This window comes from Eucyclogobius newberryi, unplaced genomic scaffold (genome assembly GCF_026437365.1).
Source record: "Eucyclogobius newberryi isolate DKJ021-1_F unplaced genomic scaffold, fEucNew1.0.hap1 SCAF_19, whole genome shotgun sequence".
NCBI classification, from domain to species: Eukaryota; Metazoa; Chordata; class Actinopteri; order Gobiiformes; family Gobiidae; genus Eucyclogobius; species Eucyclogobius newberryi.
Window position 1 is genome coordinate 8,925,227 of NW_027315823.1, and position 17,883 is coordinate 8,943,109.

Here is a 17,883-nt window from a genome sequence, read left to right on the forward strand (position 1 = left end):
ATCCCAAACACGGTTGAAAAGACCCAGGACTAGCCCAAGCGTGTCATCAGTCAAATGAGAGAGCATGTCATAGCACACCTCATCTTTACCCGGGGCTGTCTGTTTCGCCTTTATTCTTTAGACTTTATTCCTTAGACTTAATTCTTTAGACTTCATTCTATAGACTTTATTCTGTAGACCGTATTCTTTAGACTTTATTCTATAGACTTTATTCTGTAGACTGTATTCTTTAGATTTTATTCTATAGACTTTATTCTGTAGACTGTATTCTTTAGACTTTATTCTATAGACTTTATTCTGTAGACTTTATTCTTTAGAATTTATCTTAAAGACTTACTTAGCCAAGTGCGGTATTAAACCAGCCTGTAAGAGACTCGGATGCCAACCGCCATAACAACAACAACAACAACAACAACAACAACAACAACAACAACAACAACAACAACAACAGCCTGTAAGAGGAGCCTAATTAAAACCACAGAGGGGAGACTGGGGTAAGTTGAGCCTCTGGTAAGTTAAGCCTCCATTTTAAAAATAAAAAAAATACCATTTTACTGTAATATCCCATTATAAATGGAAAGCATACATCCCTATATCATGTCCAGGTTTAGGTATTGGAGAGGAAATAAACCCAAATTCGCAAGAAAACTGTTTCAAACAACAGCAAGAAACTTGAAAAATGTAATTTCACTTGTTTTATTGTTGTTATTAAATAAAATAAAATCAATATGCTGATGTGCATGTTTGAAAAATACAAGTTGTATTTATTTTGTCCGTATAAAATCCCTCATAGGATACTTTAATAAATACAAGTTATATTCATTTTGATGCAAAGTCAGGCTTATAACTGGGGTAAATAAAGAACAGTTTTGTTCATATGTTGACAGTTAGAAAACACAATGGTTCAACTTCGTCTGATATCAGTCTGTAGCCTATAAACCCAACATTTCCTCTCAGAACATAATACTGACTGAAACGAGGAGCAGCTTTATCTGTGATTATCTGTAGGCACTAGATCCACGGATCCAGACTTCTCAACGCCGTGTTCATTTTGGGCAAGTCTTCATTTACTTTCATGTCCATGGCCTATTTTTTCTGTTCTTCAGATGCACTAATCTGATTGGTTGATATTCCTGAGCGGCGCTGGTGATTGGCTCTTGTTGTTTCCGGGGGCTCCTCTGCTTTCACTGACGTTTCTCGGTCTGCCCCAAGACAGACTGGAGAGAATGGCTGCCAGTGGAGGTTAGCTAAAATCATTGTTTTCTGCACAGGGTTGACTTAAATTGTGTATTATAGTTCTGTCGTTGTATACTTCTACCCACGCCACTGGGACAATCGTGACACGTCCCTTTCTTTTCACACCGAGTCGAGCTCCAAACGACTTGTGAAATTGTTGGTAATCGTTAGCCATTTAAGCAGCTAGTGTTAGCTCTTTGGCTAACTTTACACCGGTTAGCTATAGCTTCTGGTGCACAGCTGATTGTGTAAACATTTCTCTGATAGGCTGTGCGACGGTTAAATAGGCTTGACATTAGGTTGTAGTCGCTCATTTCGCCATTCGAGTCTGTAATTTAAGTTTTGTATTTACGTAATGTGATCTCCAATGCATAAAAGTATTTTTAAAGTCTCATTACAAAGTGGATAAGATCTCTTGTTAGCATTAGCTCGTAGCCTAGCGTTCTGCTAAAAGTTGAGCACTAATGCTGCTCTTTTAAGAACAAGACCCGCTCCGTTTCTTCGACAGTAAATGGCAGACAACTAATACACCGTTTGGTGGAGTGTTTGTGCCGTAACTGCGTCGTGTTTACCTCAAAAGCAGGTTCACATTGACTTGGAAAACCGAGCTGGAACAATCGGGATTAGCAGGCTAGCAGCTACCACCTGGCGAGAGATAGTTTTGTTCTTATCACTTGTGTGGAGTCGCGTCAGGCTCAACTCTTCATAGTTCCATGTGAATATAGCCTTGCACACATTTTACAACACATTTGTACACAGCCTACAGTCTGTACAAGTTTAGTAAATGGCATGTTTTGTTAGAAGTGAATACTTGTGTGTCTGCATTTTTCTGCTTTGTTCACCTCGATAAGAATTAAAGGGGGCAGGCAGGTTTTGTAAAATTGTAGTTTCATGTGTTTTTAACCCTATTATAACAGTGTTCTCTCATCATTCGCTTACCAAAAGTTGTGTTTTGATTGTGTCAAGCATGTTTCTTGTATTGTCCTGTTGACTGCTCCTAAAAAATAATAAAATAGTTTCCACCTACCACTTAGCTCTGCCCACTTCTCTGTATTTGCTTGCACTTAATCAACAAATCGAGAAGAATCCTGGTCAAACATGTACAGTTAAATAATATATATATTTTTTAACAATACAAGCATGTAAATGAGAATCCGCTGCATGTTTTGGGGAAATGCTACTACGAGACCAGGGCTTGCTTATCAGTTCTATGTCTTCTGTCTTTTAACCAATGTCCCCGTCTCTTTATTTTCAGAGGTAGGGAAGCTGTTACAAGTACAAAATGGAACACCACCGAGCACCAACTACAATGGGGTAGATGCTATCCACGCCTGTAACGTCCTTCAGCAGCTCAAATCCTTGTACGATGAAGCACAGCTCACAGACATTGTAGTCGAAGTGGACCATGGCAGGACCTTTTCATGTCATCGAAATGTTCTTGCAGCAATCAGCCCGTATTTTAGGTAGTGTGTCTAATGAATGTTGTGTGTTTGACATTTGTAAAGTACTGTTCTGGAGAAACCCATCCAACTAACGTAAATAATAACTATAATATGGATGTCGAGATGGTTGTGATGACATAAGAACATTAGAATTGTTCGTGACAATATCAGAGGCAAAATTATAGCTGTTTGATTCAATTTATACTCTCAAAAAGAAAGATAATTGAAAGTGATTTTTTTTTTTTTTAATCTTCATCTTTATCAGAAAGTTTCACTTCGATGGTAATGATATACTTAAGGAAGGGTGATTAGACTATTTTAATTTGGGAGTTATTGTTTATTAATTGTTCAATCAGAAATCTCACAATCGTAACGCAAATGTTTATCGTATACTATATTGGTGGTCTTCAGATTCTTGAATGTGATGTCAAAGAACAATGACATGGTATTTTCAAAAGACATTTCTAAAAGGTGAATTTACAAACCTTGATTATTTCTATGAGTGACTTGACCCTGGAACTTGCAATATTCCAACAAAAATCTGAATTGTAATAATCGTTGCTCCTCATCTGTATCCATTATTATTTGCAATATCAACTACATTTGCAATGGGATGTCACTGAATGGATGATTATATTGATAAAGCAATATAACTATATTGCTCCGTTTGACCATTGCTATAACTTAACCGTTTTGTAAGAATTCATCATTACAATATGATTATAGCTTCAATTTGTTTTAGTTAATTTGTCCTTACATCTACATAAATATTCGTAGAGGGCACAAATAACTGCAGTGCAAGGGAAAATGCAGATATTTTTGTCAAATCTAGTTATGGCCAATAAACTAGAGTCCAGTCCCTTGACGCAAAGTGCCAATTTTCTTCTCAACCTTCCTATGTAACCTCGTACTTGCATGTTAAGATCGTTAGTCAAGGGTCCATAATATGCAGCCTAGCATTATTATTCTGGAATATGGAAAATGCACCAGCTCATTTTAAACGTTATGTATAATAAAACGTTATATGTGTGTGTGTGTGTGTGTGTTGTTCCATCATCAGGTCCATGTTCACCAGTGGCCTTACAGAAAGCAGCCAGCGCGAAGTCCGAATTGTCGGAGTGGAATCAGAATCCATGCATCTGGTCCTGGACTATGCCTACACCTCCAAGGTCACGCTTTCTGAGTCCAACGTCCAGGCCCTGTTCACGGCAGCCAGCATATTCCAGATCCCCGCCCTGCAGGACCAGTGTGCCCAGTTCATGTGCAGCCGCCTGGACCCTCAGAACTGTATAGGGGTCTATATGTTTGCTGACGCGTACGGACACCAGGAGCTCCGGGAGAGATCCCAGGATTACATCCGCAAGAAGGTCCGTCAAACACCTGTACTCACTTATACACTACACATGTCATTAACTTTCCATTCCCTTTCTCAAACGACTATAACGTTTCCGACTGCAGTTTTGTTTTACAGCTTATTTGTTTTCACAGCTTGTTATATGAGGAAATTCGAAAATCTCCCCCATCCATAGTAACTAATTTAATTCAATGATCGTTTTCCCCCGTTCGCTGTTTAACCTGACTTTCTGATTGATTTGTCTCTCTTAGTTCTTATGCGTGTCACGAGAACAAGAGTTCCTCCAAATGACCAAGGAGCAGTTGGTTAGCATTTTGAACAATGACGACCTAAACGTGGAAAAGGAGGAGCACGTGTACGAGAGTATCGTGCGCTGGCTGGAGCACGACCTGTCCGGCCGCGAAGCCCACCTGCCCGAAGTGTTTTCCCAGTGCATCCGTCTACCGCTCCTCGACGACGCCTTCCTCAACCGAATACCCGCCCCCTTTGCCTGCGCCCTGTCCATCTCCAAGGACCCGGCCGAAGCCAAAGCTCGTCTCACCGGCACCAACGGCTGCCCTCAGCGCCTGGGGATGACCGCGTCTGAAATGGTCATTTGTTTCGACGCCGCTCACAAACACTCAGGGAAGAAGCAGACAGTGCCTTGCCTGGACACGGCGGCGGGAAGAGTGTTCAAGCTCTGCAAGCCGCCGAACGATCTGCGAGAGGTCGGCATTCTCGTGTCCTCGGAGAACGACATCTACATCGCCGGAGGTTACCGACCGAGCAACAGCGAAGTGTCCATCGATCACCGGGCAGAGAGCGACTTCTGGCAGTACGAGCACGCGGGCAACAGGTGGCTCCCGCGCGCTCCTCTGCTGCGGGCGAGGATTGGCTGTCGACTCGTCCACTGCTGCGGGAAACTTTATGCGCTAGGAGGACGCGTGTACGAAGGCGATGGCCGCAACGCGCTAAAGTCGGTGGAGTGCTACGACGCCCGGGACAACTGTTGGACGGCAGTCAGTCCTATGCCCGTGGCCATGGAGTTTCACAGTGCTGTGGAGTACAAGGACCGGATGTATGTTATCCAAGGTGAGTTGGGTACGGGCTTGATCATGTCTGAAGCGATGGAAAAAAAGGTTTGAGGGTTGAATTTCAGGTAGAATCAGCGATTATGCTAAAAGCTGGAGGTTGTGGTGGGCAAAACAAGACTTTAACTTTGTGAACTGTATTGCATCGTTCTTCTCCAGTTCATTCTCCAATTAAATGTTTTTATGTTTTGAAATAGTTTCTAATTGAAAATGTGCTGTTTTGAGAACGTGCTGTTAGATCTGATGATGGTAAAAGTATTTCTTCCTCCCACAGGTGAATATTTCTTCTATTTTGATCCCCGAAAAGACTACTGGAGCCACCTTCCATCCATGTGCGTCCCCCGAAGCCAGGGCCTGGCTGCCTTGTACAGGAACTGCATCTACTACATCGCCGGCATCTGCCGAAACCATCAGCGCACCTTCACGGTGGAGGTCTACGACATCGAGAAGAACGTCTGGAGCCGTAAGAACGACCTGCCTTTCGACCAAGCGACCAGCCCGTACATCAAGGCCATGCTGCTCCAGGGCAAGCTCCACCTGTTTGTGCGAGCCACGCAGGTCATGGTGGAAAAGCACGTGTTCCGCACCAGCCGCAAGAACTCCCTTTACCAGTACGACGACGAGGCCGATGCATGGACCAAAGTGTACGAGACGCCGGACCGCCTCTGGGATCTGGGCCGCCATTTTGAGTGCGTGGTGGCCAAACTCTACCCACAGTGTCTACAGAAGGTGCTTTGATGAAAGGGAGTAGCTGCGGCAGAGGGAATAGTCTGATCGTGCCTGCCCTGTGCCTGGTGTTTCCTTGGGTGTCCTGCCACAAGGACGCGTTTTTCTTGTCGGTCTTGCGTTGTTCAATGTTTGGTTCCAAGTGATCAAATATCGGGTGCTTTAAAACAAAATTGCAGTATTTTTTTTGTTCAGCGGCACCGACGCGATGCTAACAAAACCGTACAATGAATCATAAGTGCAATTATACTATATTTTGCTTAATGTTGAGCCATTCTATTTTGTTGTTTCAGATACATATAGCTATAGGACATTTACAAATGATAAGCATGCAAGTGAGCGTCATTGAGGGCAAATGAAAAGTTCCCGCTGGAGCTGTGGATGTTACATTTCCAGATCTCTCTATATAAATAACTATATAAAGTCTATATTCATACGGGTAAGGTGAGAACCGTAGCTAGTTGTAGATTTGTGTGAATTTTCCTTGTTTAGTCTTTCTGCAACTCATTTTACAGACTTTTAATTTGATGTGTGCTGGACATTTACATGACGTTTTTTGAACCTTGTATAATACTTTTAATGGCCCTCATTTGTCATTGGTGTCAAACAACACCCCTTTGTGTTGCTCCAAAGCTACTTTTAAGTTTTAGGTGCATGGGGCCTCATGCTTTAGGTTGGCATCCATTTTGTGTCGTGTGAACTTACCTTGTGAAATTGAAAGTGAACACTCACTCTCCACATTGGAGAAATAAGGAGTTAAATTGTGGCAACACTAAGTGGAAAGTTGAGACCAACTATCAGGCTTTTACCTCAGAAGTCTCGGATATTTGACAAAAGGGACATTTAGGTAAGTGTGTGCTACAGTAAGCTCTATTGAGTTTATTTGAACCTTATTGGCCAAAACAAGCTCCTTGTTCTGGTATATCTGGACAAATTATTTTGTGGTAGCAATAACTAAACTAACAGAACTGTGATTAGGCTATATATTATTACTTTAGTAAAGTGCATTAATTTTGTGTGAGAATCGCCAACATTCATACATTTGGCTGTTCCGCGGGTGCAGACTTGAAGTGATCCGTAATTCAGCGCAGATCATCTGGGATGCCAATGTGCCTGTGGCTTGTAAGGAGGCGTCAGAATCAATAACTGTTTCTCCTGATAAAGAAAAGTCTTAATCAGCTTTGCACTGAATCACTCTCCACTTCAGTGGTCCTTCACTACAAACCTTACAGGCGAGCACCCTCCTCAACATGCTACGAACTATAGACCAGTGAGTGAGGGTGATCTGGCCTTTGTCGAGTCCAACAGCCACCAACACGTCTCATGACGTCACACGAGGACACAACTGGTGCTGCTTTTTTTTTATTTTGTGACAATCTCTTGAATAGAAGTTATCCACCACTGAGTCAGTTTGACATGTCCAGTGGCATCATGGTCCTCATGCAAGTTTCTGTGTCATCTTTGCACTACATATTTCCATCCATGTTCTCGTAAAGAAGTTTACCCGTCGATAAAAGGTTCTCCCAGAGCAATCGTCTAAAGCCAGGGGTGTCAAACTCATGTTGGGCCGCAGGTCGAATGTCGACGCTCAGGCCGGGTCGCGGGCTGAACACAACGTAAAAGATAAAACTAAGAAATGCATAGCTTTATATAACCCATAGTTATATGTAGACACTGGTGCACAAATTTGCAACAAGTGAATGTCCATTTTCATGCATCAGGAGCAGGAACATGGACTTCAGTTTGGACCATTCTCTTTTAAAAGATGAAGGTAAATTCACAAAAAAATATTGTAAGGGACCTGTAATAAATGAAAAATGTTAAGACCGAATCCATATAAAAATTCATTTTATTTAAGGGCAATATTTTACTTGTGGTTTCAGAGTACAAACTGACCCCAAAGCTCTCCAGAATGTTTGATATGAGCTTTATTTGTATGTAGAGCATATGAAGCAGCTTGAGGTCCCTGTGCTGTTTGACACCCCTGATCTAAAGGATTTGAATTGAAATGCTAACATTTAGTAAAGTCTTGTTCAAACTTCTCCAAGAGAAGAACTAATGCTATTTTTAAATTGACCTTTGGCTTGGACAGTGCCCTAACTATAGCCCACATCAAGAGGAAGCAAAAGGTTTGCGCTCCATCCACTCGTCTACAGACTTGGAGAACCAGAAAGACAAACTCTCAGGATCTACTGATACACAGTACTGTATTTAAATGTTTTATGTGTAATTTACTGTACCATAGTTTTGCTGTACTTGCACAGTTTTCTAAACTCTTCACTTTCTTTTATAACTTGAAAAATAGATGTGACTTCTTTGTCTTCAGTGGCTGTTTTCTTTTGAGATATGTTAGTGTTTCTTCCCTTATGAGAATGATTATCCACAAAAGTTATGCATTTTGATTTTTTTTCCCTCCTGTAGAATAGTTGGTATTTTACACAATTCTAAAAAAAAAGCATTACACATGACACTGCTTCATATTGTCTTCTTCCCACACCAGTCACGTTGTACGTCAAGCTAACAAAAGACTGTGTGGAACATTCTGTGGTCTTCAGATCTGAACAGTTCTTGACATGTGCATCATCAGTTCTAGGTGCATATTACACTCTCCCTTTGCTTTACTCTGCTTGGTTTGGTTTGTCTGGGTTAATATGGAATTTAATGGTGGTTGAGCTCAACTGTGAAATTCACATTGCACATAATTTGAAAATAAAATAACTGATAATATTAGTCCCAGTGTCTTTTCATGCATTTCACTGTTGGCCCCGGCCTCGTGACGTCATCCTTACTAGGGCAAACTGAGGACACGTGACCCCGGCGTCAATAGGAACGGGTCCATCCGAAGTGTGTCCCCCCCGAACCGTCTTCAGGCCAGACCGGGGACGGGACAGAACTCTGAACGGTAAGATCTGCACCAAAACTTTGTTCCACATCATCAGGACGCGACTTTTAAGCGAGAGACGATAATGTAATGTTTATGTGAATGTCCACGTGGGCCGCGCGCGTTTGTCTTCTCTCCGTGACATGAAGAGACGTGATCGGTCTGTCACGCGAGGAAGAAGAGCAACTGGTACAACAGGAGATCATGGGGATCTTACTTGACTAAAGTCCTACTCAACCATATGTTGGCATTCAGAAGGAAGTGGCACTGGTTTTGTAGGTTTGGGGCTCGTTTCAAGTTGCGATGAATTGGGATGTACAAGGGAAGTACAGTGTGTGTGTGTGTGTACTTGGGAAGTACACACACACACCTACACATTCACACACATACATATACACATACATATACACATAATTGCACCTTTAAGTAAATTAAATGTAAGTCGTTGGTTGTATTTCTATTCACCATAGGAAGACATAGAATGACGTAAGTAGCCAACAAGAGAACCCTGTACAGAACCCTGCACAGAACCCTGTGAGAACCCTGTACAGAACCCTGTACAGAACCCTGTGAGAACCCTGTACAGAACCCTGCACAGAACCCTGTGAGAACCATGTAAAGAACCCTGTGAGAACCCTGTACAGAACCCTGTACAGAACCTTGTGAGAACCATGTACAGAACCCTGTGAGAACCCTGTACAGAACCCTGCACAGAACCCTGTGAGAACCATGTAAAGAACCATGTAAAGAACCATGTAAAGAACCCTGTGAGAACCCTGTACAGAACCTTGTGAGAACCCTGTCAGAACCCTGTCAGAACCCTGTGAGAACCCTGTACAGAACCATGTACAGAACCCTGTGAGAACCCTGTCAGAACCCTGTCAGAACCCTGTGAGAACCCACTGCCCGTCTTCATGTGTATCTTGTCTGTTTTGAGCAGGATCATGCCCTCTGCTGTGGTACCGGCCCAGGCTCAGCCCTTAGATGGAGGCTGGGGGTGGATGGTGGTGTTTGCGGCTCACATTTCTCTTGGCTTTGCATACGCCACGCCAAAAGTGCTTTCCATCTTCTTCAAGGAGATCCAGAGTGACTTGAGGAGCAGCTCCAGTGAAATTGCGTGGATCTCCTCCATAATGCTGGCCTGCATGTATGCTGGAGGTAGGAGGAGAAGTACCAGCTATTGGAAAAGTGACTATAATGATATTTGTTGTGGTCAAGATCTCAAGATCTCAAATCCACAAACTCCTCGGAGAACACCCTAAACCAGAGGTTCTCAAACTCTTTCTGGTGGTTAGGAGATACATTTCCAAAAGTGCCGCGCCCCACGCTTTGAGAAGCTCTGCCCTAAGCCATTACAACCGTGTCTCTGCCATTACAATAACCTCCAGAAGCTTGTCTTGTATCAGCTGCACTTTTAGGACTTTAAGTGACTTCACATGACAGACCGCATCCAAATAATCAGCTCACTTGACCTAATTACAGTTAGTACTTTTCTTAGAACCTGAGCGTGTGTAAAATAATAGACCTCCACTGGCTTATACAGTACTTCTCAAGGCAAAATAATGTACTTAGAATCCACCCACTGGAGCCCGCCCCGCTGAATAGGCAGGATTTAAATGTTTCTCTCATTTACATGACAACATATGTCCAAACAAAGGCTCCACTTACAATGTGCATATTTTTCTGTAGCTGCTCTCAAGGTTGCAGGACAGCGCGGAGTGGGCTCACCTGCACCCGACTTGGAGGGGCCCTATGTAGTTAAATATTCCCCTCCACTGTGGCTCGGGCAGAAGGCTTTATCATATTGTCCTTGGCCAGGATTCAGCAATGTCACCCAGTAGAGGAGAGAGGCAGGGGGGATATATCAGAGGAGCTCACTGGGCTCTGACACTGCAGACCCCATGGGAGCGGCGTGACGGCCCTTTCAGCAAACCTTTGACTCAAAAAGTCCCAATGATTAAGTTCTAATGGAAGTAGAAATGGATGCAGTGTTGAAGATGCTTTGCAGTGACTTAACCGTAGATCGAAGGAGGATCCGTCTGTAACACATGCAGTTCAAAAGACAGAAAGTGTTTAATTTGCTGAGGAAAGAACTCAGCCGTGCCTGTTGTGCAGTGAAACGATATCTGTGTTCAGCCATGCATGCTCCAAAATAATGTACAGACTTGATAGTGATGATTTTACAATTCATTTAGTCTTGTTCTACATGAATGAAATGTAAATAGTCTTAATTACTTGATACTGCATGATTATATTACACTGGAATGACTCTTTTTTTCCCCTCGCAGGACCTGTAAGCAGTGCACTGGTCAATCGCTATGGTAGCCGGCCGGTAGTCATGCTTGGTGGACTGATGTGTGGGATGTCTATGGTCGCTGCTTCTTTTGGGAGTGCCATCGTTTACCTCTACCTGTACATTGGCGTTGTAGGCGGTATGTAGGTGGTAAATCTGTACATATGCAAACGCAGATGACATGAGAGTTATTTCAGGCTTGTTTACATCTTGGCTAAGCATTCCCAGTGGCATTTGTCTTTCTCTTCTGAGATTGGGATGTGGCAGCTTGGGCTTCTGTACTTCTCAGTAGGATGTATTTGTTGCCAGATCTGATTCCCTACACCGAGTGGCTCATCCAGACCCAGGGCATCTGCCCCAGCACCTGGGGTGCACTTTGAGCACCAGGGGAACCATAAGCAGGACAGTAATTAAGACAGAGCTGTCCCCTGTCCCAGAGTGCATGGTCTTCAGTGGCCCTCTGTTCTCTCCCGTAGGCCTCCATCATGCTCGTCACATGGGGGCTCATTGCCACCCTGCTAGGCTCATTACCCTGTCAAGGACTGTTGGAAGGATTAATCGTCTCAAAGAGTGGCTGGGCCATGTGTGGCGCCCGGGACTCGAGTGTGCCCTGCGCAGTTCCCCTGTGCCCTACACATCTGACGTGCAGCCATAGCACCTACAGTATCTGCAATCACCACTAAATTGTGTGGTGAAAAGATTGTCCTAACTATTTGAACCCAGAGCCGCTCACCTTTGTTTACTCACTAGTGGAAATCACATGATGGAGTCACGCGGATGAGAAATGTCCGTGTGCTCGTCTATCCTCCCTCATTTTATTATTATCATTATCATCATTATTATCATTATCATTATCATTATTATTTAAGGCGAGACACTGGAATAAATAGGAATAGGAAAAATCGTAAATTTAAATATATCAATTTGAAGCCTTTCATAAGTTAATTTAGTTAAGACTGAACAATGGGCAAAGCCAGGTTTACGTTTTATAATTTATTTTTTTTGACATATTAAACTAGAATTAAACTAGATCTGACTGAAAATGGGAAAAAAATGTCTAATTGTACCTTATTTTTTAGACTTAAATATTGAATACAGTAAATCAGGCTTAGAATATCAACAAATCCATCTATGGATCCATCATAGTAAATCTTTATTTATGGATTAAATAAAATACATATTTTTTTTTGTCGATTTGACAATTGTGTTGTTTCCATGTAAAAGCGTTTATGTTGAGAAAATAAATGCATCAAACACATGTTTTTTGACATTAGTTTTGATTGTAGCGTCTCGCCTTAAAAGACTATTTACATCAACCTGGATTTTCTTTTTAATTTTAACTAGTCCAGAATATTTTTTTTATTTCTATTAGCTTCAACTTTAAAATGGGCTTTGTTAAGGGGCCGATAGTTCATGTGTTACAACAGCAGCTTTACTCCATATTTACCCCCCAAAAATCCCAGTATTATAAATCTGGTTTTCCTGTGCATTACTTTCCACTTCTCACTCAGAGGCCAAAACGACCGGATCAAATACAGCGTCCGGGGTTTTAGGGACAATCAGCTGGAAGAATAAGTTGTTTGAAATAGTTTTTATTTGTTGTAATAGTTATTATATTTGCTGTATACAATGTTTCTCATCCCCCCTGTGTTCACCCGCAGGCTGTGGACTTGCCTTAAACCTAAACGCATCACTCACCATCATCAGCAAGTACTTCCTTGTCAGACGTCCTTTGGCTAACGGACTCGCCATGGCCGGGAGCCCAGTGTTCCTGTGCTTCCTGGCTCCTCTCAACCAGTTCCTCCTGGAAAGATTTGGCTGGAGAGGCAGTCTCCTCATTCTCGGGGCGCTGATGCTGAACTGCTGCGTGGCCGGCGCCTTGATGAGACCCGTGAAGCAGCTCACCGAGAATCGCAAGAACCTGGAGGAACAGCCCATCGCGAGCACCAGCATCAAAGACGGCTGTGCCCAAAACGTGAAGAAGTTCTTAGATTTGACCTTCTTTAGGGACCGAGGCTTCGTCATCTACCTGATCGGAAACATCATGTTCTTCTTCGGAGCCTACGCACCCATCGTTTTCCTGTCAGCGTATGCGGTCAGCCACGGTGTAGGCGAGTACGATGCGGCCTATCTGCTCTCCGTCATGGGCTTCGTGGACATGTTCGTTCGTCCCGGCACGGGTCTCATCGCCAATTCCAAGTGGGTCCGTCCCAGAGTCCAGTACCTCTTCAGTTTTGCCATGGTCTTCACCGGCATATGTCACTTACTTTGCCCGTTAATCAAAAGCTCTTTGCTTGTGGTTTACGCTGCGTTTTTCGGGGTGGGCTTCGGCATGGTGTTTGCGCTCATATTCGAGTGTCTTATGGACCTGATGGGAAACCAGCGCTTCCCCAGTGCGGTCGGACTGGTCACGATCATCGAGTGCCTTCCCATGTTACTGGGACCACCTGCGGCTGGTAAGTCACTCTTCTATTGTCGATTTGTTAACGACGCGAAATGCAGTGAAGCGCAACTGTCTGTTCTGCAACTGAAGGTTCCTCTTTCAGATTCAACATAATAAGCTTCTAAAATGAATGAATGAAATGTAATGTAATTGTTTAGAAATAGTTACTTGACTGAAGTAATGAACGCAGAAAATATTAGGATACAGTACTGTAATGCAATTATTTCATAAAAGAGTAAACATTTGCATCTAAAAATGTATCTAATATAATCCGTCATTTAAACCATTTATTGCTAGAAATATTGGTGTGTTGGGCAACTTTCTTTCATCATACTTAAACACTTATATACCCGTATTTTCTGGACTATAAGTTGCACCAGCCAAAAAATGCATAATAGAGAAGAAAAAAACATATAAGTTGCACTGGAGTATGAAATGCGGTTGCAACAAGTGTGAAAATAACAAATAATATCACATATAAGTCGCTCTGGAGTATAGTATATAATAATATAATATATAAGTATAAGTCGCACCCCGGCCAAAACTATGAAAAAAGGTGCGATTTATAGTCCGGAAAATACGGTATTCATGTATGAACTTTTGGGGGGTAAATCTGTCATTTAAACCATTTATTGCTAAAAATATTTTGGGCGACTTTCTTTCATAATACTTAAACACTTACATAATAAAGTTGTCAATGTCTTCATTATAATTTGCATCAACATGTGCCTCTGTGTTTGGGGCAATGGTTGGTCGTCCTCTATGTTATAAGGCTGCACACTTGGTCTGGCTCGGTCATGTTCACAGGCACTTGTTTTAAAAGAGTAATAAGCATGTGCTGTTCTGCATGTCTACTATTCTCCTCCAGAGGGCACAATCATTACAACTCCCAAAGTAGTGTGCTTGTTACTGCTCCCAAACCTTCAGGTCAAGCCAATTAGGAGGAAGTGAGGTAAGCAAGCGTAATTAGCCCTTAGCTTTGGGTGTTTAATGATGCTTAGTTCAAACCAGCTTCATTAAAGGCCTGTACCTGGGCCATAATTAGTCTGTGAATACATTAAAATTGTAGCAACTTTGCCAGATGGACATAATTATTGGCTAGCCAATCAATGACCTCTTAATGAGGGTGGTGGTCATTGATGTACACTCACTAGATGAGTTCTATCAATCAGAGTGTGGACATCCCTTATGCAGAGCGACCCTCCCAATATAGTTTAATTTGATTGTATCATGAACACTGTCAATTAAACTCTTGTTATGTTAAACCTGATGAAGCAGAATTAACTGTTCTTAGCTTATTTAAACCGTTAAAGTTAATACATTTTCTTTAGAAGAAAACGACTTAATCTAATTTTCGCACTTATTTTAACATTTTATATTATTTATTTGCATATCGACCAACACTTCCAGGACACACGTCCAAAGTGCCAGTCTTTAAGATGCACAGGCGTCTAACTAGGGGTGTTCTGCTACGTTCAGAACACAACTTCAAAACTGTGCCGAACCCTTCTTGTTGGACGCCTGTGCTTTTGAGGCGCTGGAGGATGTGCCTGAATGAAACTTCTTGGCCACATGTTTTCATGTAAATGCGGTCTGAACACACCACTTTACTCAATGAGGGATAAACGGTGGGATTTGCTGAAATATAGAAAAAGTACAGCTTTAGGTTAGACTTTTGACCAATAACAAGAAGAGACTAATCCGTCTAATTTGTAGGTTTAGGCCTAAACAGTGAGGCGGTTGTCCTGGAAAAGACACTGATTTTGTTCTTGTATTTGTAACACTTCAGACAGTTGGAGCAGGCAGCTTGTGTGCTGGTGCTTCTGGTTCATGTAGGGGGCGCTCTAACAGTCTGGTTCATGACGTGACGATCTGTGCTGTTAAGATGGCTCCATGTGCAGCCGGCCACAGCGTCTGGAGTTTGAATCACTGCTTTAACTATTTGCTGCATGTCCTCCTTTCTCTCATCCCCATTGCAAGTTGAAACTGTGCTGACTAATAAAGCCCTTGGGCCAAAATAATATATTTGACTGTGCGGTTTGTGTAGAACCAGATCTGAATCTGGGTTAAGAGATAAGATAGAAAAGATATTCCTTTATTGTCCCACATGGGGAAATTTCATTGGTGCAACGCAGGTAGATACAGAGATAGATACAGAAGAACAGATCACTTATAGGAAGTCTGAAAAACACTTTCAGTAGAAGATCTCCTATAAATAATTAAAAACTCCCATAGACAAATGAATAAATAAATACATAAATACCATTGCATGTGATCCCGACAGTAATTGCACATGAATATGTGTCACGACAGCACATAGATTGCACATGAATTTCACAGTAATTGCACATATGACAAAATTGCACATCAGTATTAGGTTAGGTCAGTATTGCGAGTGTTCAGTACTAACAGTTTTTGTTATAAAGTCTGACAGCAGCAGGAAGGAAAGACCTACGGAACCTTTCCTTCACACATCGAGGGTGGATCAGTCTCTCACTGAAGCTGCTCTCCAGAGCGGAGAGAGTGTCCTGCAGGGGGTGACACTCATGGTCCAGCATAGATGTGAATCTAGCCAGGACCCTCCTGTCCCCCACCTCCTGCACCGAGTCCAGAGCACAGCCCAGGACGGAGCTGGGCTGTGCTCTGGACTCGGTGCAGGAGGTGGGGGACAGGACCTCCTGCACCGTATTTGATGTTTTCATTTTTTTAAATTTAATTTTACTTCAGTTTAGTACTTTACATTTGTGAATGTAAAATTGCATGTAATGAAAACGTAGTATATGCATTTTTGAAAATCAAAATGTTACATTCAAATACATTCAAGAGCCCCCACATTGGATCGGTTTTGGCCTCACATAGCAATAGTATAGGGTTGATAAATAATAACTGAAAGAAGAAAAGTGATGCAAACGGCTACTTGCATATATTACATGGAGAGTGAGGACATCGGATACGGCAGTGCAGTCTTGGTGGGGCACTAGCCTAAAAAGGTGACCTGACGCATTTAGTCACTTTCTGCAGCCTTGGCTCTGATATTTATAGCTGTAAGAATGGGTCTTCCTCTGATTCGTTTTGGTAGGAGCGATCCAAATTGCCTTTGCCAAGGACCAGGCCGAGCCAAGAGGGCTGAACATCCCTCTATCATTTCCGACATGGCTCATCTGAAACTGGCCACTATTCACTCGTGCACACACACACACACACACACACACACAGGCACACCTAGACACACGCACACGCGCGCACACACACACGCACACATGCCCGCACACCTACACATGCACACGCACACACACATGCCCGCACACCTACACATGCACACGCACACACACATGCACACGCACACACACATGCCCGCACGCACGCACACACACGCACACACACATGCACACGCACACACACACATGCGCACACGCACACACATGCCAGCACACCTACACATGCACACGCACACACACATGCCCGCACACCTACACATGCACACGCACACACACATGCCCGCACGCACGCACACACACGCACACACACATGCCCGCACGCACGCACACACACGCACACACACATGCACACACACACACACACACACATGCACACACACAGGCACGCGCACACACAAGTGTGTTATACTAGGTGTACCATTTACAGAGGTGTCTAGAATAGCCACCGATTGTACTCAAGAAAGGAAAGAGTATTATAAATATGACAAAATGACAAGTAAAGTGGCTCAAAATATATTAGGCAGAATGACAAATTGGCATCCTTGTATATTTAGTGGCATAAAGATGGATGTTTTTGTATTACTCACATGTGACATGACTACTATCAGGTGTGTTTACGCATGTGTCACATGTTCATTAGATTGCACTGTCTGGACCAAATAAACAAACTAGTTTAGAAGTATATATTATGTTGCAGTCAAACTGCTCTTAATCTGGTAAATGTAATGAAAATAAATAAAAGTCGTTACTCACATGCATTTCTTCACAGGTTTCCTCGTGGATGTCTCTGGAGATTACAAGTATCTGTTCTTGATGTGTGGAGGAGTCATTTTAACTGGCGGCATATTTCTCTTCATCATGAACATCTACCACTACCACATGCTGGAGAAAGAAAAGAGCAGGGCGGACACAGAGCAGCCCAAACAAAGCAGCACCGGGGACCAAGGACCAGCCAACTCAGAGGTGCAGATGTAGGCCCTCAGAGGTGCAGATGTAGGCCCTCAGAGGTGCAGGTGTAGGCCCTCAGAGGTGCAGATGTAGGCCCTCAGAGGTGCAGGTGTAGGCCCTCAGAGGTGCAGATGTAGGCCCTCAGAGGTGCAGATGTAGGCCCTCAGAGGTGCAGATGTAGGTTACCCTGTAGGTCCTGACCCAAGTCTGACCAAAGAAGTATGAAGCTCTAGAACTTTGAACTGTATTTGATGTTTTCATTTTTTTAAATT

The 17,883-nt window shown here is 43.0% G+C and overlaps 2 protein-coding genes across 2 annotated transcripts; both read left to right on the forward strand.

Moving 5' to 3' along the window:
- The first annotated feature begins 1,134 nt into the window (after positions 1-1,134).
- On the forward strand, positions 1,135-8,555 carry kbtbd8 (kelch repeat and BTB (POZ) domain containing 8). The gene is made up of 5 exons (XM_072451668.1): positions 1,135-1,242; positions 2,492-2,699; positions 3,739-4,045; positions 4,284-5,103; positions 5,377-8,555. The coding sequence occupies exons 1-5, from the start codon at positions 1,227-1,229 to the stop codon at positions 5,838-5,840; spliced, it is 1,815 nt and encodes a 604-aa protein (XP_072307769.1). The 5' UTR covers positions 1,135-1,226; the 3' UTR covers positions 5,841-8,555.
- A 1,098-nt stretch (positions 8,556-9,653) lies between these two features.
- LOC140365294 (monocarboxylate transporter 2-like) lies at positions 9,654-17,638 on the forward strand. Its single transcript, XM_072451642.1, has 4 exons — positions 9,654-9,867; positions 10,998-11,141; positions 12,664-13,458; positions 17,433-17,638. Exons 1-4 carry the CDS (start codon positions 9,654-9,656, stop codon positions 17,636-17,638), a joined length of 1,359 nt encoding a protein of 452 aa, XP_072307743.1.
- Positions 17,639-17,883: the final 245 nt, after the last annotated feature.